Source organism: Bombina bombina, chromosome 2 (assembly GCF_027579735.1).
Source record: "Bombina bombina isolate aBomBom1 chromosome 2, aBomBom1.pri, whole genome shotgun sequence".
Lineage (NCBI taxonomy): Eukaryota > Metazoa > Chordata > Amphibia > Anura > Bombinatoridae > Bombina > Bombina bombina.
In genome coordinates this window covers 1238312520-1238325800 of record NC_069500.1, presented here as the reverse complement: position 1 = coordinate 1238325800, position 13281 = coordinate 1238312520, and the positions used below count along the sequence as shown (strand labels likewise).

At 36.9% G+C, this 13281-nt stretch overlaps 1 protein-coding gene across 2 annotated transcripts in view; it reads right to left on the bottom strand.

Moving 5' to 3' along the window:
• The window catches only part of ATP8A1 (ATPase phospholipid transporting 8A1), a 608814-nt gene that overhangs the window by 88962 nt on the left and 506571 nt on the right, over window positions 1-13281 (bottom strand). For both annotated transcript variants that reach the window (XM_053704008.1, XM_053704009.1), the window contains 3 exons: window positions 7232-7306; window positions 7016-7138; window positions 3580-3658 (listed from right to left, as the gene is read on the bottom strand). In XM_053704008.1, coding sequence (XP_053559983.1) covers window positions 3580-3658; window positions 7016-7138; window positions 7232-7306 — 277 coding nt within the window. The remainder of the gene's footprint in view (window positions 1-3579; window positions 3659-7015; window positions 7139-7231; window positions 7307-13281) is intronic.

Here is a 13281-nt window from a genome sequence, read left to right as displayed (position 1 = left end):
TTATAAGGCTTGGTTTTATTCCAATTTGAGGATGGTTTCCAATTTGAACCGGAGGCCTTAGGGGAAGGGGTAGACTTTTGTTCCTTATTCTGACGAAAAGGAATGAAAACGATTAGGAGCCTTAAATTTACCCTTAGATTTTTTTATCTTGAGGCAAGAAAACTCCCTTTCCACCAGTAACAGTGGAAATAATAGAATCTAATTGAGAACCAAATAAATTCTTACCCTGGAAAGAGAGATAGTAATCTAGATTTAAACACCATGTCAGCATTCCAAGATTTAAGCCATAAAGCTCTTCTGGCTAAAAAAGCTAAAGAAATAGATTTAACATCAATCTTAATAATGTCAAATATAGCATCACAAATGAAATGATAATCATGTTAAAGCAAAAGAATAATGCTGTGATCTTCTACCTGCCGTGCTAAACTATCCAACCAAAAAGTTGAAGCAGCAGCCACATCAGCCATTGAAATAGCAGTTCTAAGAATATAGCAAGAATGTAAATATGCTCTTCTAAGATAAGATGCAATCTTCCTATCCAAAGGATCCTTAAAAGAAGTACTATCTTCCATAAGAATAGTAGTACATTTGACAAGAGTGGAAATAGCCCCATCAACCTTAGGGACTTTTTCCCAAAACTCTAAATTAGCCACAGGTAAAGGATACAACTTCCTAAACCTAGAAGAAGGATTGAAAGAAGAGCCAGGCTTAGACCATTCCTTAGTAATCCTATTAGAAACAGCATCTGGAACAGGAAAAACCTCAGGATTCAAACGTTTACTGGCTTTATTATCAAGAAAACTTGACTCTTCAATACCCAAAGTAATCAGAACTTCCTTCAATAAAGAACGAATATAATCGATCTTTAACAGATAGGAAGATTTATCAAATTCAGAATCTGAATCAGGATCTTCTAAACCAGAATACTGTCTGTCAATACAAATTTCATCAGATTTATGAGAAGTTTTAAAAGACCTTTTACGTTTATTTGAAGGTGGAATAGCAGACATAGCCTTATCTATAGCTGTAGCAATATAATTCCTAACATCTGCAGGAATATCAGGAACTTTAGACGAAGGAACAACAGACAGTGTATTAGTACTAATAGAAAAATTATCGGCATGCAAAAGCTTATGACAGATGCCACATAATTGGGCTGAAGAAATAGCATCAGTTAATTTACAAAAGACACACTTATCTTTGGTAGAACTGTGTTCAGGCAGCATGGTTTCTACAGCAACATCAGAGGCAGGATCAGATTGAAACATCTTGCAAAATGTAAAAAAAAAAATATATATATATCCAATTTCCTTATATAGCAGTTTCAGGAATGGGAAAAAATGCTTATGCAAAAGTAGAATGCAAAAATATAAGCATCAAAGTTCTTAACATGGAGAGAACCAGAAGGAAAAAGGAAGAGGGGTTGTATACAAAAAAGATTTCTTGCGCCAAGTATGATGCAAGACGCAAAAAGGTAAAAAATATTTTGGCGCCAAAGTTTACATCAGGAAATTACGCAACTTGCTTCATAACAAGCACGACTCCGTGCCTAAACAATGCGCGTCAACAAAGACGCAGGATATGACAAAACTTACGGCACCTTAGACGCACCTTCACGCCAAAAAAAATTCAGCGCCAAGAATGAAGCAATAAAAAGCTGCATGTTGCGTCTCTGTGAGCCTAGTTTGCCCGCAAAAATTTGGAAAACAAAGTCAAATTGAAAAAATCTGAAACCCCAGGTAAGAGATAGAAATAAAAAAATAATCTTTCTCAAATAAAAATTCCATACTGAAACTGATAGTCTGCAGAAAAGGGAAATATACATAGACCTGACTCTTGGCAAATATAAGCAAATACATATATTTAAAACTTTATAACATAAAGCGCCAAACATAGCTGAGTGTCTTAAAATAATGATACATACTTACCGGAAGACACCCATCCACATATAGCAGACAGCCAAACCAGTACTGAAAAATATCAGCAGAGGTAATGGTATAGGAGTAAAACATTGATCTGAAAAGGGAGGCAAGGAATGAATCCCTACGACCGATAACAGAGAGCCTTTGAAAGGATTTCCCATGGGTGAAACCACTTAATCAACAGGCAATACTCCCTTCACATCCCTCTGACAAACGCTGTACTCTGAGAGGAATTAAGCTTCAGAATGCTTAGAAGCGCCTTTCACAAAAGAAAATTAAGCATATCTTACTTCACCACCTCCCCAGGGAGGCAATGTTTGTAAAACTGAAGTATGTGTGTCGTGGGAGGTGTATTTATAGGCATCTTGAGGTTTGGGAGATTTTGCCCCCTCCTGGTAGGAATGTATACCCCATACATCATTAGCTCATGGACTCTTGCCTCTTACATAAAAGAAAAATATGTATAAGGGTTTTTTCTTCTGCACTCTCCATTGAAGTCTATGGGGTTAATTTAACATGGTGCGGACATACATGATCCACTATAGCGAATCATGTCTGCCGCACATCGATAAATTTATCATTGCACCAGCAGTTCTTGTGAGCTGCTGGTGCAATACCGCCCCCTGCAGATTTGCGGCCAATCCCGCTAGCAGGGGGTGTCAATCAACCCGATCGTATTGGATGGGGTTGATTTTCGGCGATGTCTGTCCGCCACCTAAGAGCAGGCGGACAGGTTATGGAGCAGCGGTCTTTAGACCACTGCTTCATAACTCGTGGCTTGCCAGAAACACCGGGCATAAATAGGCCCCGAAGAGAAGAATAAGTTAAAGCGGTCGCAATATCTTAAGTCCTCAAGTTACTGCGCGTTGGGTTTCACCTGCATGCAAAACTTTTCCCTTTCAACTTGTAATACTTGCACTAACCCACAAGCAAATTACCCAGGTGTGTAAGCATTATTCTCCATTCTATGAGGCCTATTTATCAAATGTCTGTCAGACCTGATCCGACAGTGCGGATCAGGTAAGCCAGACATCGCTGAATGCGATCAAAACACTCTCCGTATTCAGCATTGCACCAGCAGTTCTTGTGAGCTGCTGGTGCAACGCCGCCCCTGCAGACTCGCTAGCAGGGTGGTGTCAATCAACCCGATCGTACTCGATCGGGTTGAATTGTGCCGATCTCTGTCTGCCTCCTCAAAGCAGGCGGACAGGTTATGGAGCAGCGGTCTTTAGACCACAGCTTTATAACTGCTGTTTCTGGCGAGTCTGAAGACTCACCAGAAACACGGGCCCACAAGCTCCATATGGAGCTTGATAAATGGGCCTCTATATCTATTAACAGACTCATAAGATTCTACAGATTTGGCAAGGAAAAAATGTAAAAAGAAAAAGTACTGGCTTGATGTTATTCAGCACATCAAATTTTAAAACTAAGACAACAATCCAAATTATTAAAATTGTCAGTGCAAAAAGAAAACACATTTTCAGGATACTTAAACTGCGTTATTTATTTAGTATCTCTTTAAATCTATATTTGATGTTGCCTTTTTATGTGTAAAATACTAGTTAACCCATAATTGCATTTACCAGAGGGATAAAAGAATATATGAATGCTACGTTATATTTACTGTAAATCATTTAACTTCAAAGTTTCTTACCCTGCTGAAGAACTTTTAATGGAAACCAAAACAGGATAACGCTGTGGAAAAGGCCATTCAGGCAATGAACCCAAAAAACCTATGAGGATACAAAAATTTGAGAGAATCATTTGTGAGGAGCCCGACTAATGAACCATGACCCACTTTTTATCTAAGTGTAAGCAACAAAACTGCCAGTACAAAGAACTGTTACACGCCAGAGAAAAATACAATCATTTATTGGCAAAACCACTGTTTTTTAGTATTCTCCAAATTAAACAAAATGTAATTTATCAAAAAATAAAATAAAAATGCCAATATAAAAAAATGGTTCCCTTTTGATAAACGATGAATACGGTTAACTATATTTTGCCTCAAAACATAATTATAGACTAATCAAAATGAAACAATTGTAATAACTATATATAATTCAGGTGCAGTTATAACTCATTTAATAAATAAATAAATAAATATATATATTAATTAAAAACAAAATAGAAAAACAGAGTAATTCTGACAAGGTGGTTAGATTTGCAGCTGTCTCATGACTTATTTACCCGACCGTATTTGGTCTGATTCTTGCTGTGAAAATATGCTGGTTAGTGTATAGAGGTTTCCTAAGTGGCCTCAATGCTCTTCAAATTCGTTTGACTTGAATAAGTTTATAGGACTTTGGAATACTTTAGATCTCAACTCATTAAGCTTTTATAGTTCCTAAACCTGTTGCTAGTCAGGAGAAGCAGCAGGGGACTTTTCCTCTCTGTCCCCCTAGCATCTTGTGGCATTACTATCACCACATTTCATGACTGAGAGCACAGGTGGGTGCAAGATAAATTAGTTCTACTTTTCTCGATTTCTCTGCCCGATGCTTGTCAGATACTAATCCAATAACCCCTGTGGGGCCCTTTTAACCTTTCACCCTTCTTACCATAACAAACATCTCAAATACCTCACACCACAAATGAAATGCAAATATTCCCCAAACTATTCATTTCACACACACACAAAAATTAAATACAAATAATGATCTTGAAAAGGGGGAGGGGTCGAATATGAAATTTCAAAACTTAATCCAGGAAAAACAAGTTGAATAGCGCTGTGTGATTTGCTGTATCTTTGATTAATTGCATTATTTCCCATTTGTCAAAATGTCTACTTGAAATCACATGGATAATAACTACTTTTTCCTCTTGTTCATTTAAAAAGTGTCATGGTCTGGAGAAAAAAAAAGTGTGGCAAAGAAGCCAAGATAAACAAAGGAAAATAATAATCTGTTCTTTTTAGCATTTTATTGAAGTAAAAAACTCAGCACTCTGCCTTTTGTAATTTAGAAAGAAAGATATTTTATTATAAAGCCTTCTGGGAAATAATAGTTTTCACACAAACCAGGTGGATATTAATTCTAAAAAAAATAAAGTTGTCTTTTAAATTCAATAAAAAAACAGTCTGTATTCAATCTGTATTCAATATTTTTAAAAAGTCTATAAAACTGGAAGCTAAGCTTTGCTTTTTTTTTGTATACTTCTTCCAGCAAAACATTTCATGGCAATTATTCTTTATTTCTTCAAAACGCTAAAAGCATGAAATTATTTAGAAACAAATAGCTAGCATTCTAAATTCATTGCATTCAAACGGATTCTTTACTTGTGTCACAGAGATACATTAAGGAAACTGTGTACATAAAAATTTAGAATGCTTTAATGGTAACTTCTTGCATGCTTTTTATTGTCCTTGCAGGCAATTCTCCACAGGGGTCGGTAATCCATTATCACACAAAATGGCAAATACATAAGGCATGACATTAAAAGGGACAAGTAACTTTTACTTATGAACGACAACTTTATTTTAGCAAATGTTTACTTGACACAAGTCCTAGGAAGCTATTGTGATAAAAGCTAAATTTAACTTTGTATTAATTTCATTTGCTGTATAAAATAACAGTTATCTCAAAACAAAATCTAGTGAAAAAATTGCTATAAACATGGAAACATTTGGAAAATAACAGTGTTCTCCCAAGGACCTTTCCAGTGGGCACACCACCCGGCTGATTTTACTGACCACCCGTCAATATTAAGCTAATATTAGTTAATATTAAATGTTTACAATGTTTGTTGCTCCATTTTATCAATCTATGTTAAAAATATGCAATTAATTTGTGATTTCGATAGCTTAAGTAACATATAAAAAAAAAGAAAATATTATAATCTACCAAAGTATTACCCGGCCCCCCAACCGGCAACTTCATAATGTTCTGTGGATGAACATTGTACCATAGTAAATAACTGGTGGCCTGTATTTTTATACTTTGTTTAATTGCACTGCAAAGGTAACAGATCACAAAATGTAGAATAAATGTTCAGGCATTTGTGTCATAAATTCAGTCACATTTCAATATTTGTATTTATATAGTACATTGTAGACTGTTGATCTCGTTTTATTTAAATACGCACTGTTTTGTATTTTTTCATCTTTTATATTGTCAGTCACATTTTATATAAAACACCAGAGCAACTATAGTAATTTATAAATAAAAAAATACTAGGTCCGTAAAAAAATCACGATGGAACGAATTTTGCATTTCATTTACAAACTAAAAGATAATAGGTATAACCAAATGGACATAGTACATTTTTTCTTTAATCTGACAGTTTTTTTGTTTTCAGAAAAAGGGGCTTGTTGCCATTCATAGCAACAGAGTCTCTGCTTAGCAACAATACTGTGGCTATCAAAAGGAGCGTGCAGACCATCAAACAATTAACTTTCATGGGAGCCAGTATAATAGCTATAGTAAAGTCTGTGCTTCTTATATTTATCTAATTTTTCAGCATTCCTGATTGATTATATTAAGTACAAATCAAGATAGTGGTTTGAGAGCTCAAAACGGAGCCCTCACACTTTTCTGAAGGGTGATTAGCCAATGGATGACAGTCTACTCATAACTGATATTTTAAGCTACAGCAAATTAGAATGATACATTATGCAAATGCATAATCTTGTGACACTTAAAATAAGGACATGAAAGATCATGCAACCAACATATTCTTGTGATGCTCTTTATCAGGACGTAACTGGCGAATCACTGAAGAGAGAGGCACAGGGCATTCTGGAAGCCTATGTGGTAAAACCCTTTGCTTGTTTTAATAATATAGTAAAAGTATTGATTAATAAAGAGAAATCCAAATATTTCAAATGCATTTAAAAAGATGATTTTTTTTCAGATTTGATTTAATGGTAAAAAAAAAAAGGTTTTTGTTGCTTTGACAGATTTATTGTTTTGGATATTTCTTTTTACTTTTAAGAGAAAACATGTTCTTTTAATTGACAATTTAACCGTCACAAATAAAGTAATATAAAATTATTGGAGTTTCCCTGATACTTTTTCAGATATCTTAGATAATTTGTCTGGTAAACACATAGGATTGTCATGCTTAAGTTACTAAATGTCACGTCTACGTACCTTAGTATTGAAATCTAGTGCATTTTGAGAAGACTTGTATAGCTCTGGATACTTTAGCATATTCTCTTTCCGACAGGACCGTTCAAATATTCCAAGGGTTAAAGGAGGGAGTGCAGTGAACATCTTAAACATAAAAATATGCATATTTTACTATTAAAAGAAATAGATTCAATTTTTTAGACAACTGGAATGAGGAAATTATAGTTAAGCACCTACCACATTATAAAGACCTATGCACCATCTTTCAAACAGAATTTGGCCAGAAAATCCATTCACAAATGCAAACCAGATCTGAAAAACAAAACATTAGAAGAATTGAAAGCTCATTAAAGTATACTCTATTAGATTTTGAAAGCTGCATTTCAGCTGTCAATTTAGTCCAAGGGGTTAAATAGCATAGGGTCTTGCTGACAACACGAGGGACTAAGGCATTTAGTAAAATCGCGGTCTCACCGTTGTCGGCAAGATCCACGTCCAGGGTACATCAGTGTCGTTATGGGGTTAATTATGTGTAGTAAAAAAAAATTACAATATACTTTCATCATAATGTGTTTTCTCCTCTTTTCCTGTAATTTAACTCTGAAAATTGTGGGCTTTCCAATTTCACCTGAGATTCTATAAAGTAATGGGTGTCACCATGTTTCTCTCTTTTGCTGAGGAGATAGGGACAGATATAAAAGACATAATAAAGCAGTCAAACATTGAACTGTGCAAATAATGGCTGAGTGGAACCCCTACTAGATAGTTACTTTATCAGTGTCAAATTCCACACAGGTCATTTGCACAATTCAATGTTCGGACTTTTATTGCCTATTTTATCTGTCCCATATTGTCCTCAGTAAAATAAATAAATAGGTTTCATCATGGCTGCAACCATTACTTTATATAAACTAAAACTGTAGACTTATTTCTTCAATATTGAAACTTATTATTATTATCGGTTATTTGTTGAGCGCCAACAGATTCCGCAGCGCTAATTTACAGAAAATATGTATTTTATTTTTAGACTAATCTTTGCTTTAAATACAACATTATATCTAACATTTTTTTCTATTTATAACATTTTATCTCACCCTTTAAAACAATATTAAACGTAAACAACCCCCATGATAAGGATAATTTGTAAAAAAAAAATATATAGAAACTGGACTCCCAGCATTAACTCCCCATTGAATATCATGGGGTCGATCCGATATAAAGCGTCGCCCGCAAAAGCCGGCGACGCCAATATTTGCGCGGATTTGGTATCACATATACGGCGTAACCTAGAAGTTACGCGCGTATATTTCTGCCGTCGCCCGCAGTTTTTTGGGCCATAGGCAGGTATACCAAACCCGCGCAGTTTGGTATCCAATATGCAGCGTAAGGACTTACGTGGCGAAAATGGAGAAAACTTACTCCATTTTCACCTCGCCACAAAAATCAGCCGTAAGAAGCCTTACGCTGACTATTGGAGCCCCGTAACTCCCTAAACTAACTAGAAAATAAACCTAACACCTAACGCATGCGCAATGTCTATCTCCCTGTCAACCGCGATCTGCTAAAATAAACCTAACACCTAACGCATGCGCAATGTCTATCTACCTGTCAACCGCGACCCCCCCCCCCCCCGAAATCCCTAATAAAGTTATTACCCCCTAAACCGCCGCTCCCGGACCCCGCCGCCATCTACATAAACTAACCCCCTACTGTGAGCCTCTAAAACCGCCGCCATCTACCTTATCTATCCCCTAATCTGACCCCTTACACCGCCGCCACCTATATAAAAATGATTAACCCCTAATGTAAGCCCCTTACACCGCCGCCATCTCTATTAAAATGATTAACCCCTAATTTAATCTACCTACCCCGCCGCCAGCTATATTATCTATATTAACCCTAAGTATATTATAGTTAATATAGGTATTACATTATATATATTAACTATATTAACCCTAATTATATTAGGGTTAATATAGTTAATATAGTTACTATAGTATTTATATTAACTATATTAACTCTATCTAACCCTAACTAAATTTATATTAAATTAATCTAATTCATTTATAAACTAAAATATTCCTATTTAAATCTAAATACTTACCTATAAAATAAACCATAAGCTAGCTACAATATAATTAATAATTACATTGTAGCTATGTTAGGGTTAATATTTATTTTACATGTAAATTGTTAATTATTTTAACTAGGTATAATAGATATTAAATAGTTATTAACTATTTAATATCTACCTAGTTAAAATAATTACCCAATTACCTGTAAAATAAATCCTAACCTAAGTTACAAATACACCTACACTATCAATAAACTTAATAAACTACTAACATCTATCTAAAAATACAATTAAATTAACTAAACTAAATTACAAAAAAAACAAACACTAAATTACAAAAAATAAAAAAAAGATTACAAGATATTTAAGCTAATTACACCTATTCTAAGCCCCCTAATAAAATAATAAACCCCAAAAATAAAAAAAATTCCCTGCCCTATTCTAAATTCAACAAATTTCAAAGCTCTTTACCTTACCAGCCCTTAAAAGGGCCTTTTGTGGGGCATGCCCCAAAGAATTCAGCTCTTTTGCATACAAGAAATACAATACCCCCCCCCCCCCCATTACAACCCACCACCCACATACCCCTATTCTAAACCCACCCAAACCCCCCTTAAAAAAGCCTAACACTACCCCCCTGAAGATCTCCCTACCTTGTCTTCACCACACCGGGCCGAACTCCTGATCCGATCCGGGCGATGTCTTCCTCCAAGCGGCAAAGAAGAATTCTTCCTCCGGCGATGTCTTCCTCCAAGCGGCAAAGAAGAATTCTTCCTCCGGCGACGTCTTCCTCCAAGCGGCAGCAAAGTCTTCATTCTTCCGGCGGCATCTTCAATCTTCTTTCTTCGCTCCGCCGCCGCGGAGCATCCATCCCGGCCGACTGCTGAACTTGGAATGATGTACCTTTAAATGACGTCATCCAAGATGGCGTCCGCCGAATTCCGATTGGCTGATAGGATTCTATCAGCCAATCGGAATTAAGTTAAAAAAATCTGATTGGCTGATTGAATCAGCCAATCAGATTCAAGTTCAATCCGATTGGCTGATCCAATCAGCCAATCAGATTGAGCTCGCATTCTATTGGCTGTTCCGATCAGCCAATAGAATGCGAGCTCAATCTGATTGGCTGATTGGATCAGCCAATCGGATTGAACTTGAATCTGATTGGCTGATTCAATCAGCCAATCAGATTTTTTTAACTTAATTCCGATTGGCTGATAGAATCCTATCAGCCAATCGGAATTCGGCGGACGCCATCTTGGATGACGTCATTTAAAGGTACATCATTCCAAGTTCAGCAGTCGGCCGGGATGGATGCTCCGCGGCGGCGGAGCGAAGAAAGAAGATTGAAGATGCCGCCGGAAGAATGAAGACTTTGCTGCCGCTTGGAGGAAGACGTCGCCGGAGGAAGAATTCTTCTTTGCCGCTTGGAGGAAGACATCGCCGGAGGAAGAATTCTTCTTTGCCGCTTGGAGGAAGACATCGCCCGGATCGGATCAGGAGTTCGGCCCGGTGTGGTGAAGACAAGGTAGGGAGATCTTCAGGGGGGTAGTGTTAGGCTTTTTTAAGGGGGGTTTGGGTGGGTTTAGAATAGGGGTATGTGGGTGGTGGGTTGTAATGGGGGGGGGGGGGGTATTGTATTTCTTGTATGCAAAAGAGCTGAATTCTTTGGGGCATGCCCCACAAAAGGCCCTTTTAAGGGCTGGTAAGGTAAAGAGCTTTGAAATTTGTTGAATTTAGAATAGGGCAGGGAATTTTTTTTATTTTGGGGGTTTATTATTTTATTAGGGGGCTTAGAATAGGTGTAATTAGCTTAAATATCTTGTAATCTTTTTTTATTTTTTGTAATTTAGTGTTTGTTTTTTTTTGTAATTTAGTTTAGTTAATTTAATTGTATTTTTAGATAGATGTTAGTAGTTTATTAAATTTATTGATAGTGTAGGTGTATTTGTAACTTAGGTTAGGATTTATTTTACAGGTAATTGGGTAATTATTTTAACTAGGTAGATATTAAATAGTTAATAACTATTTAATATCTATTATACCTAGTTAAAATAATTAACAATTTACCTGTAAAATAAATATTAACCCTAACATAGCTACAATGTAATTATTAATTATATTGTAGCTATCTTATGGTTTATTTTATAGGTAAGTATTTAGATTTAAATAGGAATATTTTAGTTTATAAATGAATTAGATTAATTTAATATAAATTTAGTTAGGGTTAGATAGAGTTAATATAGTTAATATAAATACTATAGTAACTATATTAACCCTAATATAATTAGGGTTAATATAGTTAATATATATAATGTAATACCTATATTAACTATAATATACTTAGGGTTAATATAGATAATATAGCTGGCGGCAGGGTAGGTAGATTAAATTAGGGGTTAATCATTTTAATAGAGATTGCGGCGGTGTAAGGGGCTTAGATTAGGGGTTAATAATTTTAATATAGATGGCGGCGGTGTTAAGGGCTCACTTTAGGGGGTTATAGATATAATATAGCTGGCGGCGGGGTACGGGAGCGGCGGTTTAGGGGTTAATAACTTTATTAGGTTGCGGCGGGGTAAAGGAGCGGCGGTTTAGGGGTTAATAGCTTTTTTATTGTTAGGCTAGTGAGGGGGGATAGCGGATAGAGGGTTAGACAGTGCGGGCTATGTTAGGGAGGCGTGTTAGACAGTGCGGGCTATGTTAGGGAGGCGTGTTAGACAGTGCGGGCTATGTTAGGGAGGCGTGTTAGACAGTGCGGGCTATGTTAGGGAGGCGTGTTAGACAGTGCGGGCTATGTTAGGGAGGCGTGTTAGACAGTGCGGGCTATGTTAGGGAGGCGTGTTAGACAGTGCGGGTGTTTTAGACTTTAGTCAGGTTTTATAGGCGCCGGCAGATTCTAACGTGGCGCAAGTCACTGGCGACGCCAGAAATTTGTACTTACGCAGATTTCTGGACATCGCTGGTTTGTGAGACTTACGGCACGTTAGCATCTGACGGCGACCTATATGGGATGGCTCGAGTTGCGAGCTGAAACTGCGGGCGACGCCGGTTCCCTCGCTTGCGCCGCAAACTGCGATCGATATCGGATCGCGCCCCAAGAATTTACTAGCATAAATGCTATTGGGGGATTTGTAGAATTCAACAATAGTATTAAAGAATCAAAATCTATAACCTAAAAAGTATATTATAATTATTTATCATGGAAATAAATGAAAACATAATTTATGCTTACCTGATAAATTTATTTCTCTTGTAGTGTATCCAGTCCACGGATCATCCATTACTTATGGGATATTAACTCCTCCCCAACAGGAAGTGCAAGAGGATTCACCCAGCAGAGCTGCTATATAGCTCCTCCCCTAACTGCCATTACCAGTCATTCGACCGAAAACATGCAGAGAAAGGAAAACCATAGGGTACAGTGGTGACTGGAGTTTAATGGAAAAATTACCTGCCTTAAAGTGACAGGGCGGGCCGTGGACTGGATACACTACAAGAGAAATAAATTTATCAGGTAAGCATAAATTATGTTTTCTCTTGTTAAGTGTATCCAGTCCACGGATCATCCATTACTTATGGGATACCAATACCAAAGCTAAAGTACACGGATGACGGGAGGGACAGGCAGGCTCTTTATATGGAAGGAACCACTGCCTGAAGAACCTTTCTCCCAAAAACAGCCTCCGAAGAAGCAAAAGTGTCAAATTTGTAAAATTTGGAAAAAGTATGAAGAGAAGACCAAGTTGCAGCCTTGTAAATCTGTTCAACAGAAGCCTCATTCTTAAAGGCCCAAGTGGAAGCCACAGCTCTAGTAGAATGTGCTGTAATTCTTTCAGGAGGCTGCTGTCCAGCAGTCTCATAGGCTAACCGTATTATGCTACGAAGCCAAAAGGAGAGAGAGGTAGCCGAAGCTTTTTGACCTCTCCTCTGACCAGAATAAACGACAAACAGGGAAGATGTTTGTCGAAAATCCTTAGTTGCCTGTAGATAAAATTTCAGGGCACGGACTACATCTAGATTGTGTAGCAGACGTTCCTTTTTCGAAGAAGGATTAGGACACAAAGATGTAACCACAATCTCTTGATTGATATTCCTGTTAGTGACCACCTTAGGTAGGAACCCAGGTTTAGTACGCAGAACTACCTTGTCTGAATGAAAAATCAGATAAGGAGAATCACAATGTAAGGCAGATAACTCAGAGACTCTTCGA